At 35.8% G+C, this 24,543-nt stretch overlaps 2 protein-coding genes and 1 long non-coding RNA gene across 3 annotated transcripts; 2 read left to right on the top strand and 1 right to left on the bottom strand.

Annotated features, from left to right (window-relative positions):
* Positions 1-263: 263 nt before the first annotated feature.
* LOC114531273 (sialate O-acetylesterase-like) lies at positions 264-13,038 on the top strand. The gene is made up of 9 exons (XM_028552910.1): positions 264-1,088; positions 2,223-2,404; positions 2,768-2,906; positions 2,993-3,170; positions 3,634-3,880; positions 4,768-5,000; positions 5,091-5,223; positions 5,448-5,557; positions 12,975-13,038. Exons 1-9 carry the CDS (start codon positions 872-874, stop codon positions 13,036-13,038), a joined length of 1,503 nt encoding a protein of 500 aa, XP_028408711.1. The 5' UTR covers positions 264-871.
* Positions 6,004-10,326, bottom strand: LOC114531233 (elongation of very long chain fatty acids protein 4-like). The gene is made up of 8 exons (XM_028552868.1): positions 10,164-10,326; positions 9,690-9,877; positions 8,725-8,808; positions 8,580-8,636; positions 8,231-8,330; positions 7,913-7,921; positions 6,828-6,955; positions 6,004-6,687 (listed from the first exon to the last, which is right to left on the bottom strand). The coding sequence occupies exons 1-8, from the start codon at positions 10,225-10,227 to the stop codon at positions 6,502-6,504; spliced, it is 816 nt and encodes a 271-aa protein (XP_028408669.1). The 5' UTR covers positions 10,228-10,326; the 3' UTR covers positions 6,004-6,501.
* Positions 13,039-21,120: 8,082 nt separating the features above from the next.
* LOC114531244 lies at positions 21,121-23,192 on the top strand. Its single transcript, XR_003687839.1, has 4 exons — positions 21,121-21,193; positions 21,369-21,498; positions 22,355-22,437; positions 23,056-23,192. It is a non-coding gene; the product is annotated as an uncharacterized LOC114531244 (long non-coding RNA).
* The last annotated feature ends 1,351 nt before the right edge of the window (positions 23,193-24,543 follow it).

Here is a 24,543-nt window from a genome sequence, read left to right as displayed (position 1 = left end):
ATATAATGGAACAGCGCCGTAGAAAGACTTTTCGGTATGAGGTAAAAAATTGAAAAGTTCGCGCCTCTTAAAGATGAGCCTAGCAATATGCCGAAAAAACGATGTGCTGCTCCGTACGGAATCAGTGTCGACACTTTCGTATGTGCAATATCTATGTCTTTTGACCCTTTTCAGTTGTCTTAACTACTAAACATCGATCAAAGAATGCAATGTTCTGATATTTAAATTTCATACCCGTACCAAGTCAAGTGCTTGTTGTTTGAACGCTATTTCTTCATTTTTTAATGTTTTTTTATATATCAGACATCTATCATCGATTCATGGATTGTTACACATCGCTATACATCGTGATAAGTGTGTCGTTTAAATGTATCATTTATGTAGATACTAAAAGCTGCAACAGGTCGAAAGTTCGATGGAAGTTTCAATTCGTTGGAAATCACAATTAGAATAGTTTGAATGACAAAGGTTTTCAGAAATTCCCTTTTAAAGTTTGAAAATTTAAAAGGAGTTTTCTGAAGCTTATCGGCACACCTTTGAATTTTGGAACAAACTTCAGGAACAATTTAGAATAGTTTTGTATTTTGGATATGAAGTCAACTGGAATATCGGTCTCCCATTGGTTTGCGGTTAGATAAGAAAAAAGGAGTGCCTGGAGTGGGATATAATTAGAGCAGGTAATAATTACATAAGTGATTCCTAATTGCTTGTCTATTGTTAATTCTATATTCGCGTTTTTTTTCCTCACGCAATTTTAAACTGTCCAGCTCTTCCTTAAACATTGGTATCATCCCGTCGAAGACTGTAGACTGGCGGTCAAAACTTGTATAAATATATATTTTTAACGAGAAAACTTGCCAGTTCTGTTTTGATGAGCGTTATGTTCTTTTTTTTCACGCTGGTTCTGGTTTTCGGCCAGGTCTATGCCGAGAATGTGTTTCGTTTTGCAAGCGTATTTGGCAACCATATGGTGTTGCAACAAGCGCCGAAACGCGCAATTGTGTGGGGTTACGGAGAAATCGGCCAAAAGGTGAAGGTTTTTCATAATGGAGAATGGTTCCGATCGTTTACTACAACTAAAATCCAGGGTATGACATGCGGTAGTTCGTGTTATGCATGTGGTTACTAACTTTGTGGCTATCGTGATTAGAATGTTATTACCAGTTATGACCATGTTTCAAACATAGCATAACAACTGCCGATACAAAATATACCTCAGCTTTCCTACAACGAAGATCGTTATTAGCTCGAACTATCGAGATGTGCTTTTAGTTAGTAGGTATAATATGTACGTCATTCTATGAGAAGCAATTAGCTTATTAGCAGACGCTTTGACGCTGCCTTTTGTTTAAAACGAAGCAACTAACTACTCGCAAGATTAACATCACGCAATCGCATGAAAACAACGCTTTGAACCGTACAAGTTTGTCGTCTAACACTTATGAGCTATTACTTTTTCGGACTTAATTTCTAGTCCGCGCGCCATTTTTTTTGTAATAATACTTAGAAGACACGTTTTCAAGTCAACGGCACGATTGACGTAGGCTCAATCGTAAATGGATATATTGCATGTGCATACATATAGGACGGCAACACGACGACGACGCGGCTAAAACACCGCTTTATCAATCGCAGCAATTTAATGAGGTATAAAACGTTGAAAATATCGGGCTTATGATTGGGAACGATTTTATAGACTCTACGGATTCGAAATAGCGCTCACTACATCGTGAAATGCATGCAGATGTTGTACACAGGCGGAGTTTTTCAGTTGTAAACAGAACGCCAACGTTAAGTCGTGAACGACGTCAAAAACATTCATAGGTCTTTAATAATTTATTTCTTTTCAATGACCATTGACATTGTATTGCTTGCCTCTCTCGTTGTGTTCCCCTTCGCACATATACTTTAGGTTCCAAAGGCCAGACCGAGAAAGCTGGGGGATAAAAGGAGTTCAAGGAGTCTAAGGAAGCTTTTTTAAGAAGTCTATAGGATTCTAAGGGATGATAAAGAGATGAAAGGGGGTTAATTCCAATACTATTGCAAATATCTTTTAGAACTGAAAAGAATTTCACCTCCTCACCCAACCTTAGCAGTCACAATACTGCTGCGAATACATAATACCGATGTTCCTGAGTATCGAAAGGATTAACTAGTTTTGACTATTTCAATAAAGCGTATACAGTTTGAATGTAAGCAGCATCAATTAGTATCTTTTTTAGGTGAAACATCGTTTGGAATATGGACAGTCATGCTTACGCCAACAAGTTTTGGTGGCCCATATCTTATCAAAGCATACTCTAAAGTTAAAGGCGCCATAACCACTATTACTTTAAGCGACGTTATGTTTGGTGATGTTTGGATGTGTAGTGGACAGAGCAACATGGAGTTCACAGTTGTTTCGGTAATGCAAACAAATTTTGTTCTTCCAGAAGGACGTATCCCATTTTTGGTGTAGTGTCCAGGGGTTTTGTCATATGTTCAGTTCTGCCAGACGGATATAGTTCTGCCCGACGGATTTCTTTTGCAAAAGAAAAGATTTATTTTGTAAAAAAAATCCGTCGTGTAGAACTGGATATATGAATGAACTGCATGGAATGAACACCCCCCCCCCCTTCATTAATCGTTCTACTTTCGGAATTCGGCCCTTGCCATGGTGGTGTTTACCGAGGAAAACCTGCAAAACATTTAGTCGATACCGTCTCCGCTTAATAGAGGCTTCAAGCTGCAGCAATTCAATGAGTAGTGTACTTTTGTAATCTTGTAGTCTGAAAACGGAAATGAAGCAATTAACGAGTCTGCTCAGTACCCGGACATTCGCTTATTCACAGCAGAGCGTGATTGTGAATCGATTCCACAAATTGAATTGAAAAAAGTCAGATTACCTTGGTCTCGGGCATCTCCAGGTTAGTTTTAAAATTATTTAAAAATTTTGTAATGGATAGTTAGTGTGTTTAGGTAATAAAAATAGGCACTTCATTGTTACCTATAGGAGCATTAGGTGGTCCCGCCTGGCAGTATTTTTCGGCAGTTTGTTGGTACTATGGTGTCCAATTGTACAAAGAGCTAAGGTATCCAATTGGTTTGGTTGCCTCAACATGGGGTGGTACACCGGTGGAGGCATGGTCCTCACCTGAAGCCCTGGCAACTTGTGGAATAACTGAAACAGAGTAAGTTATTTGATATAATAAGATGAGTGAATTAAGTTAGGTCGAACGGAATTGTAACGATTAGCAGTGCACTAATCAATTCAGTAATTTACTCCATCTAATTAACTTACTACGATGAACTGAATTAAGCGAACTACACGGTAAACCAAAAGTATAGCAAGGGTCGACACTGATAAACGGAGTATTCCAAAAGAAATGGCTAAATTTGGAGTTGGGAAAGAAAAATGTAATTCAATTAGCATAGGCGAGAGATGTAAAACTGATCCTTCCGGAACTAAAGATGTTTTTTTTTATTTTCCTGTCAAAGGCTATATGTGTATAGTCTGAACTGAAAAGTCTATTTTATCGCAAGACTATATAGTTCCATCATTTACCATTATTTCAAAGCAAAACTTTTCACTTTTACTTTTACTAAATAGAAGCCTAGTTCTATAGCTAAAACCATCCATCGGCATTATTATAGGTTTGCATCCAACAATTTACACAAATCTTGGCCATCAAATCCGAGTTGTCTTTGGAATGCAATGATCGTTCCTTTCCTTAATATGACCATATACGGCTCAATTTGGTATCAAGGGGAAAGGAACGCTGTGAGCCGATTATATCCTTACAACTGCACTTTCCCTGCCATGATTGACGACTGGAGAGCAAAATGGTATGCTTCGACGCGAAAAAATACCAACAAGACGTTTCCCTTTGGTTTCGTTCAGGTGCGTAGCTGCTTCGATATACAGGGTGTCCCAAAAAAAACGAAAACTATTGAAATCACCTATAACAATGCCATTGTTAGAGTTTGAATGCCCAAGCACTCTGTTGGGCCCACAAGTGTATAAATCGGGGTTGCCATAAGCATTTTTTATGCATGCATATGATGCAGTCAAATTTGCTTGTTCGCAAAAATTATATTTATCAACAATATTTACAATTTACAAATATGGATAACATTATTTAATGTGCATCTCAAGGACCATGACCTTCGATATGTCCCCTTTCTCTAGCACAACAGCATTTAGCATTTTATAAGTTGCATTAAATCCCCACGGGCGGAAATTCGTGAGCACGGCATTCAAATTTTAACAATGAGTGATTTCAATAGTTTTCGTTTTTTTTGGGACACCCTGTATACAAGAATTACCATAATTTCCGAATGAGTGATAATGTAGAAATTATAGTATGAAAGAGTGAGTTTGTATGAAATTGAGAGTTACATCAATATCCATGCTTTATTCAAGCGAAGACAGTTGTTGAGGGTCGGCAACAGTAGCGTAGGCAGCCCGACGATTTGTCCCGCTATGCTAATATTTTGGTGTTCATTGACTGTGGAAACAATGAATTTCTAAAGGCATGAATAATTATAATAACTTGAAATTTACATAGCGGGACAAAATCTTTTGGCTGGCTACGCCACTGGTCGGCAAGCAACAGTTTGTATAAAAAATCCTATTAATTCTGATCCTTTGTGATGCTATTTCCATCTTAGATTCTATGTATTAACGATCCGAATTCAATCTATTATTTTGTGATCATCTCAACTGGCCATTGCTCTATAACCACTGAAGGGAATTTATCTTTATTCTTATGAGTCTTATATGTACAGCTTTCAGCAATAGGTGATAACACAACTGGGCGGTCGTTCAACTTTGCTCCACTTCGCTGGGAGCAAACGGCGCATTATGGCTATGTTCCTAATGATAGAGAGAAGAACGTCTTCATGGCGGTCGCGATGGATCTTGGAAACCCAGAATCCCCATATGAAAGCATACATCCAACTGACAAGAGAACCGTGAGCCATCGTCTGGCGTTAGCTGGATTAGATGTAGGGTATGGAAGGTTTGTAGTTTTAATTCTTGATCATTCTGATTTGCATAAGCACTATTGTTTGGTATATCTAGCGTTTGGTATATATATTGCATTATACAGGAAGAGGTATTATAGTGGACCACTGGTTGATACAATCAAGAAACGGACAGAACCACACCACAACCAGGCGCTTAAAGTGACTTTTAAGTTGCTGAATGCTCAAATTGAAGTAAGAAGTAACGTTGGATTCGAGGTATTGTACTTTTTCATTAAGTCGGAAGGTTTCGCTGATGTACACGCGTTGTACTTAGGTGTTAAGATCTTCTTCTGTAGTAAAACTGAGAATTATCCTTACTTCAACGCTAGGAAGAAGAATTTATTAAAAGAGAAATTTGTGTAGTATATTTTTCCAAAAGGTCATCGCACCTATCTTGTTTAATAACTGCTCCTAGCTCATTGCGTCACATCTTCGTGCAGGTTCTCTGTGAAAATGGCACTGATTGGCTGGAGGCACCAATTCTTAATCACGGTCCGTCGTATGTGATCGTCGCACCAAAATCGCTAAATTGTGTTGTGCTAAAAGTCAGGTACGCTTGGAGTGACTATCCCTGCCCCAAACTAAAGTGTGCTATTTACAGCGGAAGTCTACCCTCTCCCCCGTTCATAATGGATGGTCCTTTTGAGCCGTATTACACTGTTTAAAAAACCGTTTGATTTTCACGCTAAGGAATTTAGGGCAAAATAAAATTTCAATAGTCTTCGATTCAAAGAGCCTGTAAGCAAATAAAATGAAATAATAGAACATCTCCTTAGAACAGACTTTTCCCGCCAAACTTGATAAGCGAAGTAATGTAATGAGAATTTGTAATTAAATTGCATTATAATATTTGTACAAAATCTTTTTATTGAGTTATATTATGAAAGAAATAGAAAACATTTTTTCCCGTGTCTCTATACAGTTCAGTAGAAACACTTGTGGGAGTTTGGGAGGAGAACCTGAATTAACGTGGAAAAACTCGCCCTATGGGCTCGTTTTCCCACTCATTACATCTGTTCTCCCAAACCCCCACACGAAAATGTTTTTTATTTCTTAAATAGTTATCAGGAAAGAAGCGTTTTTAGCCTAATTAATTGCCATTGATACCTCTCTTCAGTTCATAACATCAAGAAATTATTGGATTTTTTTTAATGCGAAAATTAGTAATCGAAATCAATGTTCAGAAGACGAAATTTTTACTTTTTCGATTGATTTTGGAAATTGTCTAAACTACTATAAACACCGCAACCCTAACCCTAAACCTATTTAAGCATCTATTTAATTTTAATGACTACAAACTCGCGTTCTACAATATTCTACAAAGTTCTGATTCATCATTTTTGAAAATTAATAGCTTGAACCTGGTAGTAAGTCTTGACTATGAGCTAGTGTCCCTACATTGAAAGATTAAAATAATGGATTTATTTTAAAGACGAAAACATGCACTGAGAAAAAATTGAAACTGATGATGATATGAAGAATTGGTAGAAGATTTTAGTTTGATTTCATGTCCATTTTCTTTTTGTTTTTTTTCAAATATTCTTGAAAGTAAAAATTGCCAAATAGAATTATCAGGCTGATGTCATAACCAACGAAGATCCATAGCAACCAGTGTGGATAATCACAATCTTTCACGGTCATCGCATTTGTGACATAGACAAACACCATTGAAAATTGGAGCTGTTAGAAAGAAAAAAGTGTAACAAATAGAAACTAGATCCGAGTTATGCATATTTAGCAATGAAAATCTTTACTAACGAAAAGATAACCAATCGAATTATAGAGAATAAACAACTTAAAAACCTCCCAAATGAACTCACCAGCTGGAGTGATGTGAGATACCTTTTCCACCATAAGTACTTCTTGAATCGAGGACCCAATGCAGATAGCAGGTAATAAAAATACATCACTGCATGCACGAAACAATTTAGAACAGCACCGAAATATGCTAAAATTGACCAAATCAAATCAGTTGACAACATTTAATTTCTATATGCGCTGTCTGCATGTTCCTTTCCTCTATTGACAGTGGTTATATCTGCCATAGCATGAGGAAATATGCATGTACATAAATATTGTGCAGTCGTGCAAGTGTCCTAGTTGCCAATTTAAAAGGCCGATTTACACGATGCGATTAGTCGCATACGATTCGTATGCTGGCGTATGTATTCGAATAAATGCGTGTAAAGGTTTCCCATTTTAAATTTCGTTATAAACTGATGAACAGACAGAGTGACGTTACCAATCTTTTTCATACGTCAGGATAAGAATCGTATACGACTAATCACATCGTGTAGATCGGCCTAAAGGAAGATGCACCACAGTCCACACTGTGTACTCAAAGTATACGACATATTCAACTAACGTATATCCAACAGTTTTTCTATATACATAAATATAAGTTAATATTTAACTGTTATTCTGCGAACTCGAGTCGTATATAACGTGCTGATTGCCGACGAGGCCCAGTTAGCTATTAGTCATATACGACGAGATTGAGCAGAATAACTGTTTTATTATATACACAACTACACAAGCGCTGGATAAAAACAACTTTCACATTTATTCGTTATTTGAACAATCGTGAATACACTTTTTTCAAAAATTGAATAATTAAATCCCGTATCGTGTTTTTAATCTACCATTGAACACTTTTGTTGCAAAGTTTGTCGCACTTTGATGTACTTTTATCAAGGAAAACGTGGCTTATCTCCCCAAAACTTTCTGCCATTTTGCTTACGTTTTTCTACTATAGACAGATATGAGCAAATATCTTCTCTAGTGGAGAGCCAATTAGATTGCACGATAGCTCATGTCTTGCGTTTTTGTATATAATAATACAAATTAATCCTACTTTAATTGTTTACGCATGCATGGTTATATTAATACAACGATTTATACTTACTAGTTCCACCTGAAAAAGACACCAAAGTATAATGTTAGAATAAGGAACTGTTTAAATGAGAGCCGGAACGCGACGGACGATGCTCGGGATCCCAGCGTGTATGTATTTCTATAATATTTATCGCGTCCTGTTTATATGAAACCGGGACGTTTTTTATCCCGTCCCTCTAGGAGGCCGGGATCCCGGTTTCGACAAGCGCAATGATCCTATCATACTTTATGGCTTAATGCTAGCACATTTATATAGGCTTGTGTACAAGACAACTTTAAGTGAAATTGCGCCAAATCCTTCTGTCGAACCCATGCATATATATATTACCTGGGTGCCATTTAACAATGATCCACCACAAAAGACAAACACTGTTATGATGGTAGATATGAAGAAAGCTCACGGGTTTTTTACTGACGATAAGAAACACCTACAGAATGTAACATCAGACAATTATATATGCATAGTTTTTATCGGCATGATTTATACTGAGGGGGGGGCACATATTCATATATTTATGTTAACAAACTGTAAAGACGATCCATTTGAAGGGAAATTGATCATGCACAACACAAATAATATGAATAATGACCCCCAACCCCCCCCCCCCACCCAATTATCGTGTTTCCCACGCCATCGATCATGCATGCATGTGAAAAACCTTTAAACTGCTACTTACTGTATCAAGAAATTCGACTATTTTAGATATAAGAAACAACCAGTTGGCATTTGCATGCTATAAAAATATAAAAATAAACAATTACCAGCTGCTCCTCTGCTAAATGATAAAATTTAAATCAAATCACACTATACTGATTTCTTACCCGCAATAAATTAGTGTTTTCACCCTGTTCGACCCCTTGACAAAAGTAGTTAAAGTCTGGAGTACTGGTAACTGAGAATATAAACTATACAAAAAAAGCAAACTTCGATTAAAATGAAAATGTAGCGAGCGCTAATAATATCAATACAGACAAGGTTTTTCACCGCTAGTGGGTTGGTTTAGTTGTGCATGCATGGTGTCGCCAGCATCGATAAGTGCTTAGACGTATTCATATACTCGTGTTCACACACCGCCATAACAATCAATTTGAGAAGAAATTAACAATGTGAAACACGAGTATATGAATATACATGCACCCTTCACTTGCGACGTCATTGGTTTAGTTCCGTAAGTTCGCGTACCGTTAAACAGTCACTTACGAAAAAAATAAGTCGGTCACGAGACGAATATTAAGGCTGTTTTCCACTAGGCTGAATTTTGCGCGCGAAGGGTATAATTCTTCTGTGAGCTTTCATGCCAAACTAATTTCAGGAAGACAAAACGAATTTCCGCTTAGTGCTTCGCCCAGTGGAAAACAGCCTTAATTTCGGTATTATAGCACACCTGAACCTACAATAACTCTCAAAGGTTTTATTGTACAGCCTATAGGGATAGACTTATTATTAATAAGTAACCTTTGAGTAGTGATTTGAAAAGAAAATGGTTAATGGTGGGCACACGTTGGACCGGCAGAGATCCATTTCCCTTTCTCAACAAAAATCAAAATTAATAATTTATTTTCGGACCCAGATACCAAATTTCATAGCTGTGATCGTTTGCCCAATATATGGTTTAGTCATGCAGGGATTAATGTATATCTCGATATTGGCTGGGGTCGAAGTCCAGACCGCCTTCGAATCTGAGCGAGGCTGGTTATTTGGACATCAATGAATTTTCGGTTGTCTTTTCAGAAAGTTGTATAGCATTCGGGTGACATGTCAAGCATGAGTGATTCTACAAACGTACCTCGCGCAACATGTAAAGTGATAAAATAACTAACAGACTGTTGTATATTATAAGAATATTCTTGATATCAAATGAATCTCTTTTTCTCATTATTCGCTGACCAACAATGACGAGGAGAATATAGAAAAACAGCAATGAAAGAACTGTCCATGGTGTTGACATTAAAAACCACTTGGAAGTTCTTTGATCTGCAAGAAAAGTTAAACACAAATTTATATAAATCTCGGATTTATAAGGTGTGCATTCATGTATGAAGCCATATAATGCCTTTCATTTTCCAGAAGATTCGAGCGTTACGATTTCGAAGAGATAAATAGAAGTTGTTGTTTAGATTTCATATACATACATACATACATGCAATTCGAATTCTGAGCTAATCGATAGTGCCCATGCAGATGAAAAATTTCTTTCGACAAGTCAAACCTATCAATAGTTTATCATCATTTTCTTTGAATTTTTATTTCTATAAATCACCTCCATCGTTGATTGCCCTGTCGTAGAAGTCAAAAACTGTCTTTGTCAGAAGCCTGAATCCCATTTCGTCTTGCCGCCGAATTCGAGAAATGTATCCGTGCTCCAAAATAATTCTGAATTTGTGCTAGAAGTATATACACGTAAAAACGCTTCTCTGACTCAAGCTCTTTGAAAGAGTCGTGCCGGATATAAGCTCTATAGATTAACAGATAATGAAACGTGTGCTCTTTTGTGGATTAAAGTGCATTTAAATTCGTCAGTGATAATAGTGTAAGAAGATTTGAACTTTGGTTCAACTGAAGTCGGCCACCGGCAGGCATATTAATAAATTATTCAACGCTCAAGTTAATCGTTAAGGACATAGCAAATTTGATGCAAATAATAAAAGAAGGACAAATGTCCAATAATATATACTTAATGCATGGTCCCGAGGGAAATAGTGAGTTTAGTCTGAATGTTGAGACTCGAGGGAAAACAAAACTCACTATTTCCCGAGGTAGTGAACATTAAGTGCTTTGTTATATATGAACAAAAACATAATGCTACACAACAATTTCATTTCATAAAAACACTTAACAATGAGAGGCAGAGTTAATCAGTCAATCAGAAGAAATTTCGTAGCGTTGCTATATGCTATAACTATAAGGCACAGCATTTTTTGTTGACTTCCGAGTGTTTTCTGAATCTTTTTTTTTTATTAAAAATTGAATTTCATTGCTTGACAAGCTTGAGAAACGTTATTTTTTAGTTTTCGGCTCCATAGCTGTTTTGTTTGTTATGACAATATGCGAGAAACATTGCATTGATTTAAAGTTTTGTTTGATATATGACTACGAATGAACCAATCACATTTAAATTACACAGCATTCTATTTAGCCTGCACGTTTCCATTTAGCTGTAACACGTGTGATGTGTCTTTAACTCATGTTAAGTCTATTTCACCGATGAGAAAAAAGCCCGGATGTAAATGTTGGAGAACAAGTGTCTGCATGACGCGACTTTAGAGCTCCGTGATTTTTCTTCTCTTCGTCAAATCAAACAGTCCTTTCGTCTATATATTTTGTCTATATAATAATTGCTTCTATCTGCATGCGATAACCTACGTATTGCTTGGGTTGATGATTATGACTCATCGAAGAAGTTTTTTAGCTAGGATTTAAATTTTGGGACTTACCTTAAATAAACATGGGACCTACTTGGAAGCAACTGTCAAAGAAACCGTTAAACACAGATTGTGAAAAAAGTTTTAAATTAATCTATATATGAATTTATGCCCGCTTCCTCAAGAATAAATCAGCCGTTTTAAATTATTATATTTGCGATGTTAAACCTGAGCTTGTTGCCGTTACTGAGTCTTGGTGCAAGGACAAAGATACTAGCTGTTGTAAAAACTGACTGTACTAGCTCCTGCTAGCTATCGTCCAACTCATTGTCATCGTACTGACTCGATTGTCTTCGTACTGACAGGGGGGGTGGAATTCCTCTGCTCTATAAGGAAAGCTCGGCTTCGCCTCGTGAAATATCGACAGGTCCTCAAACATAATGTTTCCTTCGTTCGCAGTAAATAAGTGTTAATTAATTATAATATTCTTGCATGTAATCTTGTATAATTATGTTTTCATGGTGATAGTCAAAGTAATTTAGCTTGTTGGTACGCCTCGTAAGTATTTAATATGCAAAGCTTTCCGGTCCGTTAACCCGGGCCCTCATCAGTGCAATTACCTGAATTGCCTGAATACACTCCCGCCCGCGGGGGTGAAGAGGATATAGTAATGGAGAATAGCCTTTAGGCCTGTTTCAGAATTCAGACGTCGAACTTTTGATGTATGTGTTGATTCGAATGCAAATGCTTAAACGAAGACTGAAATGAAAAGTTCGACGTCCAAACTTTGCCTTATCGCGGGTTAAAGAAAGTGTAACGCATTGCTCTTCTATACATGCATGTTGTCGCAAAAAATTCCCCTTAAATAACCTCTCTTTTATCGTCAAATGTGTTGTGTGCTCTCCACCGTTGGTAATTTGTGTCTACAAACCGAACAGCAAAACATACAACCCTGCCAAATTAGCTACAAATCCATTGCAGTACACCACAAGCAATTACGTTGAACATTAAACGAAAGGAAAAAGATATTGAAGTGCCCGGCCCATAGCTTTTATTTCCTATCATGTGAGAACCTTTTCTTTTATGGTGACACTCACACAGGCGGTCCTCCAAAAAGGTGACACTAAACATTTAGTGTCACGTTTTTAGGACACCCTGTACGTCTCTTTAAAGGCGCCAGGGGCGTAAGAAGCATCTAGGAATTGGGAGGCGGTCACCAGCTTCCAGAGGGCACTTTTGGTTCATAAAAAGGGCAGCTCAAACTGTCCATATAGAATGAGTTATACTGGCTAGGCCTGAGTAAGCGAAAGTGAATGTAGCACGATTGCCAAAGAAAAGCGTTAAGTATAGATTGCATGGAAAATACTTGGAGAAATGGTTCGCTAGCGAAATATTTGCATATTTTACTTTCAAATGATAACGGTCAAGCTAAACTAATCTATTTATTTATTCTGTTAAAATTGAAAAGAAAATATCCATGTAAATATATTTTTCTAGCGAACTGTTTTTTGTAATTTTCTCTGGAAGTCCACCCTATAAAAAAGCAGCTTAAAAATTTAAAATGAAGCAATGAAAAACATCGTAAAGGAATGATATTAATATTATTGTTGTTTAAAATTTACTCCTGATGTCAAGTTTTTACAAAGTTCCCATGCAGCTATAGCTAACAAAATTTCTTACAATAAATCATGCGAAACGTTTCTCTATAGTTTCTCAATCTCCATATATACAAGAAAGGGTTTATTGCAAAATTTAAACTGTACATTTGGGTGAAGACATTCTGCGGAACCGTAAGATCGCCCGAGAAGTTATCGATCAAATGATAGACACTTGCTGGAACTAGGGTTAAAGTTTGGATAACTACGACGATAATAATCGTTTTCAGGAATTCCTGTTGGATGAGAACATGTGTATGGGAGCGATTTTGTTGGGAGATTATCCGTATTGCCTTTCTCAAAGAAATGTAGGTTATCCCATATATCAGGCTGCTAAGTAGAGGAAAAATGATACATGACGTTTGAAATGTTGTATAGTAAATCTTGTCATTGCCCAATACAAGTTCTCTAACCAAGTGGAAGATGCCAATAACCCATAATAACCCAATCCAAAGGATTATTCGTCTTGTGGTTATCAGTGTCCGGTGTTTAAATGGATGAACTGTCAATATGTACCGATCAATTGCAATGGAGAACAGTGATAACAGTGATATCAACATGAAAGTTTCCGACGAGGCACGAAAAACTTTCTGGAAGTCTCCAGAAGGTGCCCACTGTGTGGACAAAATGATGCACACAATAAAATCAGCAATAGCTAAATTGGCGACGTGATATGCTGAAGAATTTCTGAAACATTTTAAAGGATCTTTTAGCAAGCAAACGAACAGAAAGAAATGCGACACAACACCAGCACAAAGCGTCAAATAGATTGCAAGATACTTTAGCTCAAAGTGGTCCATGTTGATAACCACGAAATGAAACATGCAGCTACGGGAAATTTAATCGAAACAATGCAATATGAAGTAAACATGATTGAAATGCATAATTAAAGTTCGGGTATTAATGAAGATAAAATACTCTTCTAATAACTATCTCTATAATATTAAAATTAATTATTTAAGATTCACAAGCGATACCTATCAAAACATAACAAGTTTTATTGTTGAAAGGCAAATTTCAATTGCCGAATTGCATGTTTCATCCTCCTTATCGTGTTGCACCAGTATAAATGAGAAACTCGTTTCTTCAATCAAGAGTTAAATGACAAAAGTGCCTTCTATGCGACGGAAGGTTTCGACGAGTATAATATTTATTCACCGGATACGACCAAATCCACGACTGACACAGTTCCCCAGATTGATTTTTTACAACTCAAATATTAGCTCTTACAGTATAATGATTTTTATCCTCAATACAACGTGTTGTATAAGAAAGCATGCAGTGATATCACCTTACTCCAAAATACATGCGTCGTAACAACAAAACATCTTAAAGTGCGCTTTGAACAATGAGATTCATTGCCGTTTTCCACTTTTTCATCTCCTTTGGTATCTTCAAACATGCATGTACACACTGTACACGTAGTCTGTGACTGTGAATTCCAAATAGAATTTTGGGCGTGGGGTTTGTTATTACTGCATATAAATGCATGGAATACTGAACCAATTGAGTAGAGAAACGCAGTCCAACCCTGTCAAACATTAAATGCCCAACTGTCATGCAACAATAGTAAAGTGATCTATTCTTGACAAGTGCATCAAACATAACTTAATCCTTCCTCTTCATGTCATGCATGTTAGATACATGTTAGTCTACAACCGCGAGTAAACACTATCAATACGGTTTTACAATTTTATGTCAACTTTTATCTATACCGTATATATATAGCCTAACATGTACGATATTATATAATTATAGTTAAAATTTGAAATATCTCTTATTAATTTCTCATCTTACAAAATTTCTTACAGTAAATTAAAAGAAATGTTTGTCTGTAGTTCTTCAGTCTCCAAATATACAATAATGGATTTATTGCGAAATTCGTGCAAAACATTTGAAACAAAACAATCCGTGTAACTGGCAGTTCCTGCGACAAGTTATGAACCAAATGACTTATAGATGCTGGAACCATGGTAAAAATTTGAATGAAAACGACGATTATAATTGTTTTTAAAAACTCCTTTTGGATAAGAACTTGTCTTTGACTTTGGGAACGATTTTGTTGCGAGATATCGTGACATTCTCTTCTCAAAGAATTATAGGCTGTTCCATACACAATACTTGTAACCAAGGAAATAATAATGAATGAAGTTTCGTATGCTGTATCGTATATCTGGTTGGCGTCAATTTTCAGCTCCTTCAACAGGTGAAACATGCTTATAAACCATATTAACCCAATCCAGATGACTATTCGCCTTCTAGTTATTAGTACGCGATGTTTAAATGGATGTACTGTCAAAATATAACGGTCGATCGCAATGGATAATAAAGAAAACAACGATACTAACATAAACGTTCTCGCTAATATATAAACGTCCATCATTTTTTCGGTCGGCATTGCCTGCGACACAAAAACAACAACGCACACCAGGAAATCAGATACCGCTAAATTCGTAACGAGATATGTAGCAGAATTCCTGAAACATTTCAACGGATCTTTCAGCAAGCAAATGAATAAAAGCAAATGCGACACAATGCCAACACACAATGCAATTTGCATCGGGAGTCTCTTTAACTCGAAGTTGGCCATGTTAGTATTAACAAAGAGCAATTGCCTTTAAAACGGCTACGAAAGATAAATTTAAACGTGAGCTTGAAAGGGGGTAAACATGAAAGATAAAATGTAATAAAGATTGTTTATTAATGTGGATAGATAAGTTAGAGCCGACACAGACGTAATGTAAACAAACGATTTTTTGTTACGACGTACTGTCAGCTTATCTCACACATTATTGGTCCCCATGGTTTAAATTATGAACTAGAGTCTGTTCCTAAACACGAAAAAAATTTCGGGGCCCCCGCAAACTTGACGTTATCTCGAAATTATTTACTGAATCTTTACTGTAATAACGTATTGACTTAATTGAAAAGACAAATATGCGATAACCCTCATGTAGAGAAGGTTCACAATATCATGTAAAAGCTAACCCAGGCTTAAACTGCTCAGCTTTGGTTATATCTTAAACCTCGGTTGATTTACGTTGCACAAAGACACGTTACGTTAATCCAAGGTTATAAAAGGTGCCCAAACTATTAGTTCATCTCGTTTGGTGATTTCACTTGCAAATCAGTCGGTCGAGGTTGTCTTTAAATTTGTACAATTAATTTTATTTTTGAAATTTGTTTCTTAGAGGAATGAAGTCAATATTGTTAAAAGGCATGGAATACGGAAAGAATAACATTTATGAAAGCTAGCATATATACTAACATTAATTTCTCCTATTTTTCAAACGGGTTACATGGTTTTTATTACTTATATATCAAACGCTCATTTATTATCAAGCAGAAAATATACTAAAAACTTTCGATTAAACTTAATAATATCCTTCAAATTCCCATCTAACAAAATTTCTTACAATAAATTAAACGAAAAGTTCGCCTGTAGTTCTTCAGTCTCCATACGTACAAGAAGGGATTTATTGCAAAATTTAAACAGTACATTTGAAAAATAACCTTATATAAAACTGTCTGTAGATCTGTCGACATTCTATCAACCAGAATAACAACACCTGCTGGAACCAGAGTTAAAATTTGAATAATCGCGACGATTGTAATGGTTTTCAAAAATTCGTCTCGAGCAAGCACTTCTGTGCGAGAGCGATTGTGTTGCGCAATAATCCGTCCTTTCCTTCTTAACGAAATATGGATCATTCCGTATATCATTCCGCTGACGAGAGGAATAATGATAAATACCACTTCGTATGCGGCAACGTAAATCTTGTTGTTATCCAATGTGAGCTCGATAGCCAGTTGGAATATACTCAAAACCCATAGCAATCCAATCCAAATAACCACTCGTCTTTTGGTTATAAGTACCCTATGTTTGAATGGATGTACTGTCAAAATGTACCGATCGATTGCAATGGAGAAAAGAGAGAATAGTGATATTAACATAAACATTTTCACGACGACATAAGAAGCCTTTTTTAATTTTTCAGAAGAAGCCTTTTGTACTGAAAAAAAGATGCACACTATGAAATCAGACACAGCTAAATTCGCTACGTGATATGTCGCAGAATTCCTGAAACATTTCAAGGGATCTTTTAGAAGGCAAACAAATAAAAGTAAATGTGACACAATTCCAACACAAAGCGTAAAATGCATTGGGAGATACTTCAACTCTAAGTTGAACCCTGAGCCGACAATGTTGATATTCACAACCGGAGACAGAATGGATTTTAATCATCTACGAAACACTAATATATGAAGTCATCTATACCTATAGAATGAACACGCCATATTACGCCTATATCAAAGATCGATTATTAATGATGGATAGATTAATTAAAGACGTCTAATAACAATTGACTGAATTGAGAAGACAAGCATGCATGCATGCGATAAGTAAGCCACAACCCTCCCGTAAAGAAGGATTTTTTAAAACCCAGGATGTTATTTAAATTAGGCTAACCCCGGTTTAAAATGCTCGGCTTTAAATAGATTTTTAACCTCGGTTGATTTGCGTTGCATATAGAGTGAAAAAATTCTTAAATGTAAATGTGACACATGCCATACCAGCACAAAGTGCAAAATGGATTGGAAGATACTACACCTCTAAGCCCACCATATTGATATTCACATGCACAGTGAGATATATTAGATTTCAATCTACGGAAGATTAATATGAAGACATGTAAAGATATGATGATGCATGCATGCAATAGTTATGTAGACATGCGTGCAATTATATATAAAACCTCATTATAAAGATAGGTTAATAATGCTAGGTCGATTAAAGATTCTAATAATTACTGATAGCATGAAATAAGTTATAAATTGTTTGAAATCAATTTTTAATTTTTGAAGCTTCGATCACCAGAATTCCCCAACTGCATAAAATATATATATTGCACACATGCACGCTTGTCCTGTGAGGGCAGTTATTCAAACGCGACTAAAAATCTTATGATAAGAGTAATTACAGCACTTAATTTAACGTTCCAATATACTGTCCTGCACAATGGAAGTTGATATATTTTCGTATGTTTGCATGCATGCATGCACATATGAGATTGAAATTAATCACGATCGTATTTTAAGACGTTCGAAAAGCTGTTGCCAATCCATAAGTTTCAATCGAAACGTTACAAATGTTTTGTTCAAAATTTCTTTTATATTTATTTTTCAAAAGTTTTAATTAAAATGTCAGTCGAATCATAAGCTTATTTACTATATTTATTATTATATATACGTATTAATAAAACGTTTCAAACGGTACGTGTGAAACAACACCTATACTCATGCACCTATAAGAAAAATCAACAGTTTGAAGAGTGACGCCTCATCATCAAACACTGCATGTATTCCATCGTCCCCTTTGTCCTTTTGGAACAAAGCAAAATTAATGGTGTTCAGTTTTAATTTATATCGTACATGGATGATTATAATTTGTTATATAGGTATTATTTTAAATGCATGTGATTGGTTCATTCGTAGTCACATGAATTTAAATATAAATCCAGTGTTTCCCGCCAGGAAAACAAGTGAAAAATTGTTGCCCGCATATTGTCATAACAACGTGTTTTTTTGAAAAGAAATTGTTGTGTTACATGTATGTTTTTGTTCCTGTATAACAAAACACTTAATGTACACTACCCCGGGAAATAGTCAGTTTTGTTTTCCCTCGAATCTCAATGTTTAGGAAAACAAAATTCATGCACTATTTCCCTCGGGAGCGTGTATATATATTATATATACAGTACATTGTCATTGCACTGTGGTACAAAAATTAATATTACTCCAATACATTGATCAGAAACTGTGTTAGGTCTCCTTTTATATTGACCGCTTTATATTCTTACAAGTCAATTTGTATTTTCATATTTCTTTAAATTCTAACATACGCATTTTAACATAATGCATTATACAACTCTATACATTGCGCACTGTTTCACAATCCGAATCAGATCCGTGCAAGATCCGATTTCACCGCTCAAGTTTTAGCACGCCTGCCTGTATTGAAAATTCCAATCCTTTTTCTTTGTTTTTAAACTCTTTGTTTTGTTGTGTTACAGAAACTAAAAACTAAGCTAAACAAAGGAATCTTGTTCGTGTCGCCGAAACGTCCCGCGCATACAGTATCGTTATCATCAGTTTTCGCCTCTCATTTAATCAACACAATATCTTGCAGTAAACCAAATGAAACGTTTGTCTATAGTTTCTCAGTCGCCATACATACAAAAAAGGATTTATGGCAAAATTCAGACAGTACAATTGGAAAAAGATGAATTTTATAACTGGACCCGATTCTTTCGACATGCCAGAAGCCATATAATAAATCGTTGTTGGAACCAGAGATAATACTTGAATAAATGTGACGATGATAATTGTTTTCAAAAATTTCTCCTGTGTAAGGATTTGCCTGGTAGCGCGATTTTGCTGAGAGATAATCCGTGCTTCTTTTCTTAAAGAATTATAAGTTTTTCCATATATAATGCCAGCGAGCAATGGTATGACAATTTTCATCGCTTCGTTTGATATATTGTAAACCTTATTTGCGTAAAATAGGCCTATATACTCTGTAACCACGTCGAAGGTGCCTATAATCCAAATCAATCCAATGCACATAGCTATTCGTCTTTTAGTGATCAGTGAGCGATGCTTGAATGGACATACTGTCAGTATATACCGATCGATTGCAATGGAGAGTAAAGAGAGCAGTGAAGTCAACACAGCCCCATCCGATAAAATGTAATACGTGTTTTTTAATTGTCTAGAACTAGATGATGTCATGAAATCCATCGAAATAACAAAGCTCACAATGAAGTCAGACGCAGCTAGACTCATGACGAGATAAGTCGATGAATTCCTAAAACACTTTAAAGGATCCTTTATAAAGCAGACAAACAGAAGCAAATGCGATGCAATGCCAGCGTAAAGTGTTAAATTGATTGAGAGATACCTTAAATCGTATTTGTCCATGTTTAGTTCGAGTTTCCGCGACGGGAGAATAGGATCTAAATTAAAACATGCACCTGCGGCCTGCGAAAGTTTAATAAAGTGAATTTTAATCAATATTACTAAAAAGTGTGTCAAAAATATCTATTACTGATCTCATCAGTTCGGGTATATTGGCCGCGAATATTTAGTTTCTTTCATACAAAAGAGCAGGTAAAATTATGCATACGATTGTTTTACCAATTTTTCAAATCTTGCCTGGCTTTTGAAACATTGTAACCGAAATCAGTGAGCTGGTAGCCTGGTTAATCTTGGATTAACATTTCTTAGCTAGTTCTTCTTAATATATGTGTGGTTTTGAGGACCCCACACACAACTACTCTTTATATATCGCTATGTGGTTTAATGGAGTAAACTAAATTTTCATTGCCAATACCCTTCAAAAAACAGGAGGATACCTTTTTGTAATTTTGTTCTCGAAGGATACCTTTCTTCAATCATCCTCAAGTAAACGATTATAGTGAACTAGCTACTATAGTCTGTTCTCTAACACAGAACCGACACGCACGCTGGTTTTACAATTTTATTGAAAAGATTTCCGAAAAATAACAATATACTAAATAAAATACTAAACAGAAGTTCGGGACATAAAGAAAAAACTATTCAAGTCTCCGCCGAAAAAAACAACTAAAATCTTGGGACGCGCGGATGTCCCAACACAGACAAATGCTAATTAAAATTTGTGAGGTTCCAAAACACTTTATCTAAGATTAACTGTTTGAAAACTGCCAATAAATTTCAATTTACGTGCCTCCGTTTGTATTCGGCTTGATGTAAATGTTGTCAAACAGAGAGTTTTTGTTCTCATTTTAGTCAAAAAACTTCCTATTTCATGAAACGCGTTTTCATCACAAAATGTTCTTTGGTATATAGTTTGTTCTTTGGCCATGATTGGACAGTTTAATTCAGTTTCAAATTATGAGCCCCATTCCTCGATTCCCCAACTTCTCGTTTTCCCAACTCTCCGATTCTCCAATTCCCCCTTTTAAAGATCTACATGCCGTAATCTACATGTCATATTTCTGAGATGAAGTATTATACTGAGAATCTGGAAAGAATGAAACGGAAATTCACCATAATATATCATTGTGACATGCACATGCGCTAAATGCCGGACGTCGAAAACATCAAGGTCATTAAGTGTACTTATTGAACGTTTTGGTTATGTTAATATTTTCTCGAATGTTTATTTGGCGAACATCAAGTCGGTCACTATATAGGTTGTCCAGTGTTCATTCGCTACAGGCCGTGTGCAGGTAGGTAGATTTGTAAAGATCGGCGTCTATATGCAATCGGTGCATTGATTAAATTACTTTGATTGACAAACATCAGGAAAGTGTTAACATGTAAGAGAGAATGCCTTTAACACAGGTATCCATTTTAAAGATTAACAGTTTCACCTCAAATCGTTTAAATAGCATTATTTTACAGTTGCAAGAAAAATATGGTATTCACAAATGCGGTAATGACATTGCTGGTTATCTATATAATTCTGTTGACTGCTGGAAGCATTCAGGCCCACGACGCCAAAATTAATGATGTATATGATTTGAACAAACAGGTATGTTTGAAATATATACAGAATATGCCATTCAGATTATTTGAAAGGTTAAAAATGGCCCGATGAACATATCGCATTCTCTGAATTCCCCAGAACCTCTCGTCCATATTTAAAACCCCGTCAAATTATTTGAAAAATAGTACTGACATTCAGTGCAAGTAGAGCAAAACAGTTGGAAATAATCCGCAAACTGATAGTATCATGAATACATATACAATTATTAAGCTAGCTAGACCTATTACTTAGTATTAGATCACGACGTGCAATTATTCATGAAAAGGAATCACGTCCTTTTCCTTTCAACTGATGAAAGGAAATATAATTTTGTTCCTTCCTTAATTTCTTGAATAGTTTGATGAGTTCACGTCATTTCTTTTACATATGTTATTATATATCTTAAATTATCAAAGACCTTTGTTACGTTAGTTGTACGTCCGGTGTGGCTGAATGCGAAAGTAATTTTAAGATCGCTCTAGCTACTCGTAGCTATATAGCCGTCTAAATTCACCATGAAATAAATCAACAAAGACACCGGGATTATAACTCGGCGAATATATAGATAAGTCAAACTGTTTAAATTTGCAGCATGTGAATATCGTTCCGCCATTTTGTTTAATTGGACATGTAGCCTACTGAAGTAGAATCAATGAAATTGATATACAACATTTTTACGATAATGATTCGCGTACCGACCGTGACTCTATATTTATGGGAAGTCAAAAAACCCCCAATCCTGAAGATCCACAAAATCAGAATTGCGGAACCACCGACGGCTCGCAAAAAACCCGTTTATTTTATAAATATTTCGAAAATACTTCAATTCAGCATTTAATACGAAATTCTCCTCTCCTGACAGGTCAAGAAAGATGGTCGAAAAAAAAGTCCGAATAAAAGAAAGTTGGACGATAGAAATATTCGCCCTGATCCCACATGCGTATGGTAAGCTTTTGATGACAGTTTAATAGCTTAACCTATACAACGTAGCATATAGTAGGATGTTTGCATGTGAAAATAGTTTTGCTGTCCTACAAGACAATTACGCATGTTTGCTTTAAAAACTCCTGGTTTAAGTAATTCCATGAATTGAGTTGTTTAATAATAATTGGGCGGTATAGAGTTTCACGTACGTTGGACGTCGCTCATTCAAACAGAAAAGATTCAACGTACAAAAATGGGAATAATAGACCTATAGTCTAGATTGCTGACTTATATATTTATACATATTTAGCTCGCAATAACGCGCTGAAACTGATTGAGCGACATTTTTTGGCATCTATCCGTGCATCGAAGATTATTCCTATGCAAATATCTATACGTTATTTAAAACTTTACTTTGAAAAAATGTTTTGCATGATTTTGGAAGCGCTAGATTCGTATCCGCACTTCGTCTAAGACTCCAACCCTGTTGTGGCCTCTATAAGTCTTTCGAAGGTTTCTTTTGAACATGGCGAACTATTATAATCTGGATCGTTATATATTCACTATGAACTATTCTTATCGTTTATGTTTCGTGTTTAATTCTGTCATCAATGTACAATGTTTCTTCTAAATTTCTAGGAAATTTTGCAAGAGTACTGGCCAAATTCTCTGCGTGCTGGACCCTAGCGCAGATTGTTAACTTTGAATTTTCATGCCGCTGCCTGCATGCAAGTTGATGTTACAATCCGTAGCTGATTGATTGATATTTGATACCTAATATAATGTAGTTTTGTGAAACTGTAATGAATTTATATTTTTTAAAATAGTTTAGGCCAATAAATTAAACGATTATCTCGCAAAAGAGGTATAAATTTGCATTCAATAAGCTATTGTCTGTTATTAGGGTTATTTATACAGGAAATGCCAACGAAGACAAAATCACGACTTTAACCTGCTTTAATTCATCACATGAATATTGAGTGCAATGATTTTTAAATAGCAAGAAAAAAGAGTTATTTTGCTTTCTAGCAATATCTTTTTCAGTATGCGATGTATCCGAAGCGACATTTTACTTTTGTTTCAGAGCTCTCAACTGCAACCATCTGGAACAAATTGCTCAAATACAAAGGAATAAAGTCGCTTCGCGCGAAAAATATCGCTAGTTGAAAACCGGCTTTTACTCGTGCATAAAAATCGTGCGCTCTCGCCAACCATGAATAATATACATATATATTACTGGCGTACGATTTATATATACGTAATATTGAAACTATTACAATTTTGCATCTGTACAGAGCGATGTTGTCCAGAAATATTTCATTTGTAAAATTGTTCAAGACGGAATTAATGTGTTATGACGACGGAGCGCTTAGGGGGCGCATAAACGATTAAATACAGCGGGTATGCTGATCAAAATACAACTGAGCTTAGTGGAACGCTGTTCAGTGTTAGAATCCAGAGAGTACATCATATTTTTTAATTGTAGCAGCTCAAATTGAGTGAGAAAACAAAGGGCTTGTTAACATTACGGACATCATATTTATATACCACCGATATTCTCTTATGTTCCAGTCAATTCAACACTCAGCTTTCTAATGTAATCAACACATAGCTGTAATTATTTTTAAACTGTTTTAGAGATTTTTAAATTGCCTATTTTTAGAAAACCTTGAAGATTCCTCATATTTCTTTATAATTCCTAGAGATTGGTAGTATTACTACAAGGCTATGAGACTATTTCAATTGTCTGCTGTGTCTATTGTTTTATTTCGTTCAGTTCAGTTCCAAAGCTATTCAGTTCACTAGAAGTAGTACCATAAGCGGCCCAAAATTGGCGGCCGAAAATTTTTTTGGCAATTTGTCAATGTAATGTATAATAATGTGGTAGTACCGAGCACGAATATTGCCATTTTTATACATATATACAGCTGCAGTAATTTGGAAATCGGCTGGAAAATCAATCTAACCGTTTAATTATCTTACACGCAGTATTTTTTAAACTTTCAGATGAAATAAGCCTTTTTTGTAGTAATTCAAGCCTTGTATAATTGAATACAAAAAAAAAGAAAAACCTTTTGGCAGGCGCCTACAAGTAATTTGAAAATGTCTGATCTAATACAAATAAAT

Source organism: Dendronephthya gigantea, unplaced genomic scaffold (genome assembly GCF_004324835.1).
Source record: "Dendronephthya gigantea isolate DGI-Jeju-01 unplaced genomic scaffold, DenGig_1.0 000070F, whole genome shotgun sequence".
In the NCBI taxonomy this organism is placed as follows: Eukaryota; Metazoa; Cnidaria; class Anthozoa; order Malacalcyonacea; family Nephtheidae; genus Dendronephthya; species Dendronephthya gigantea.
Note: the sequence above shows the minus strand (reverse complement) of the source record. Positions and strands in the feature narration are given on the sequence as shown.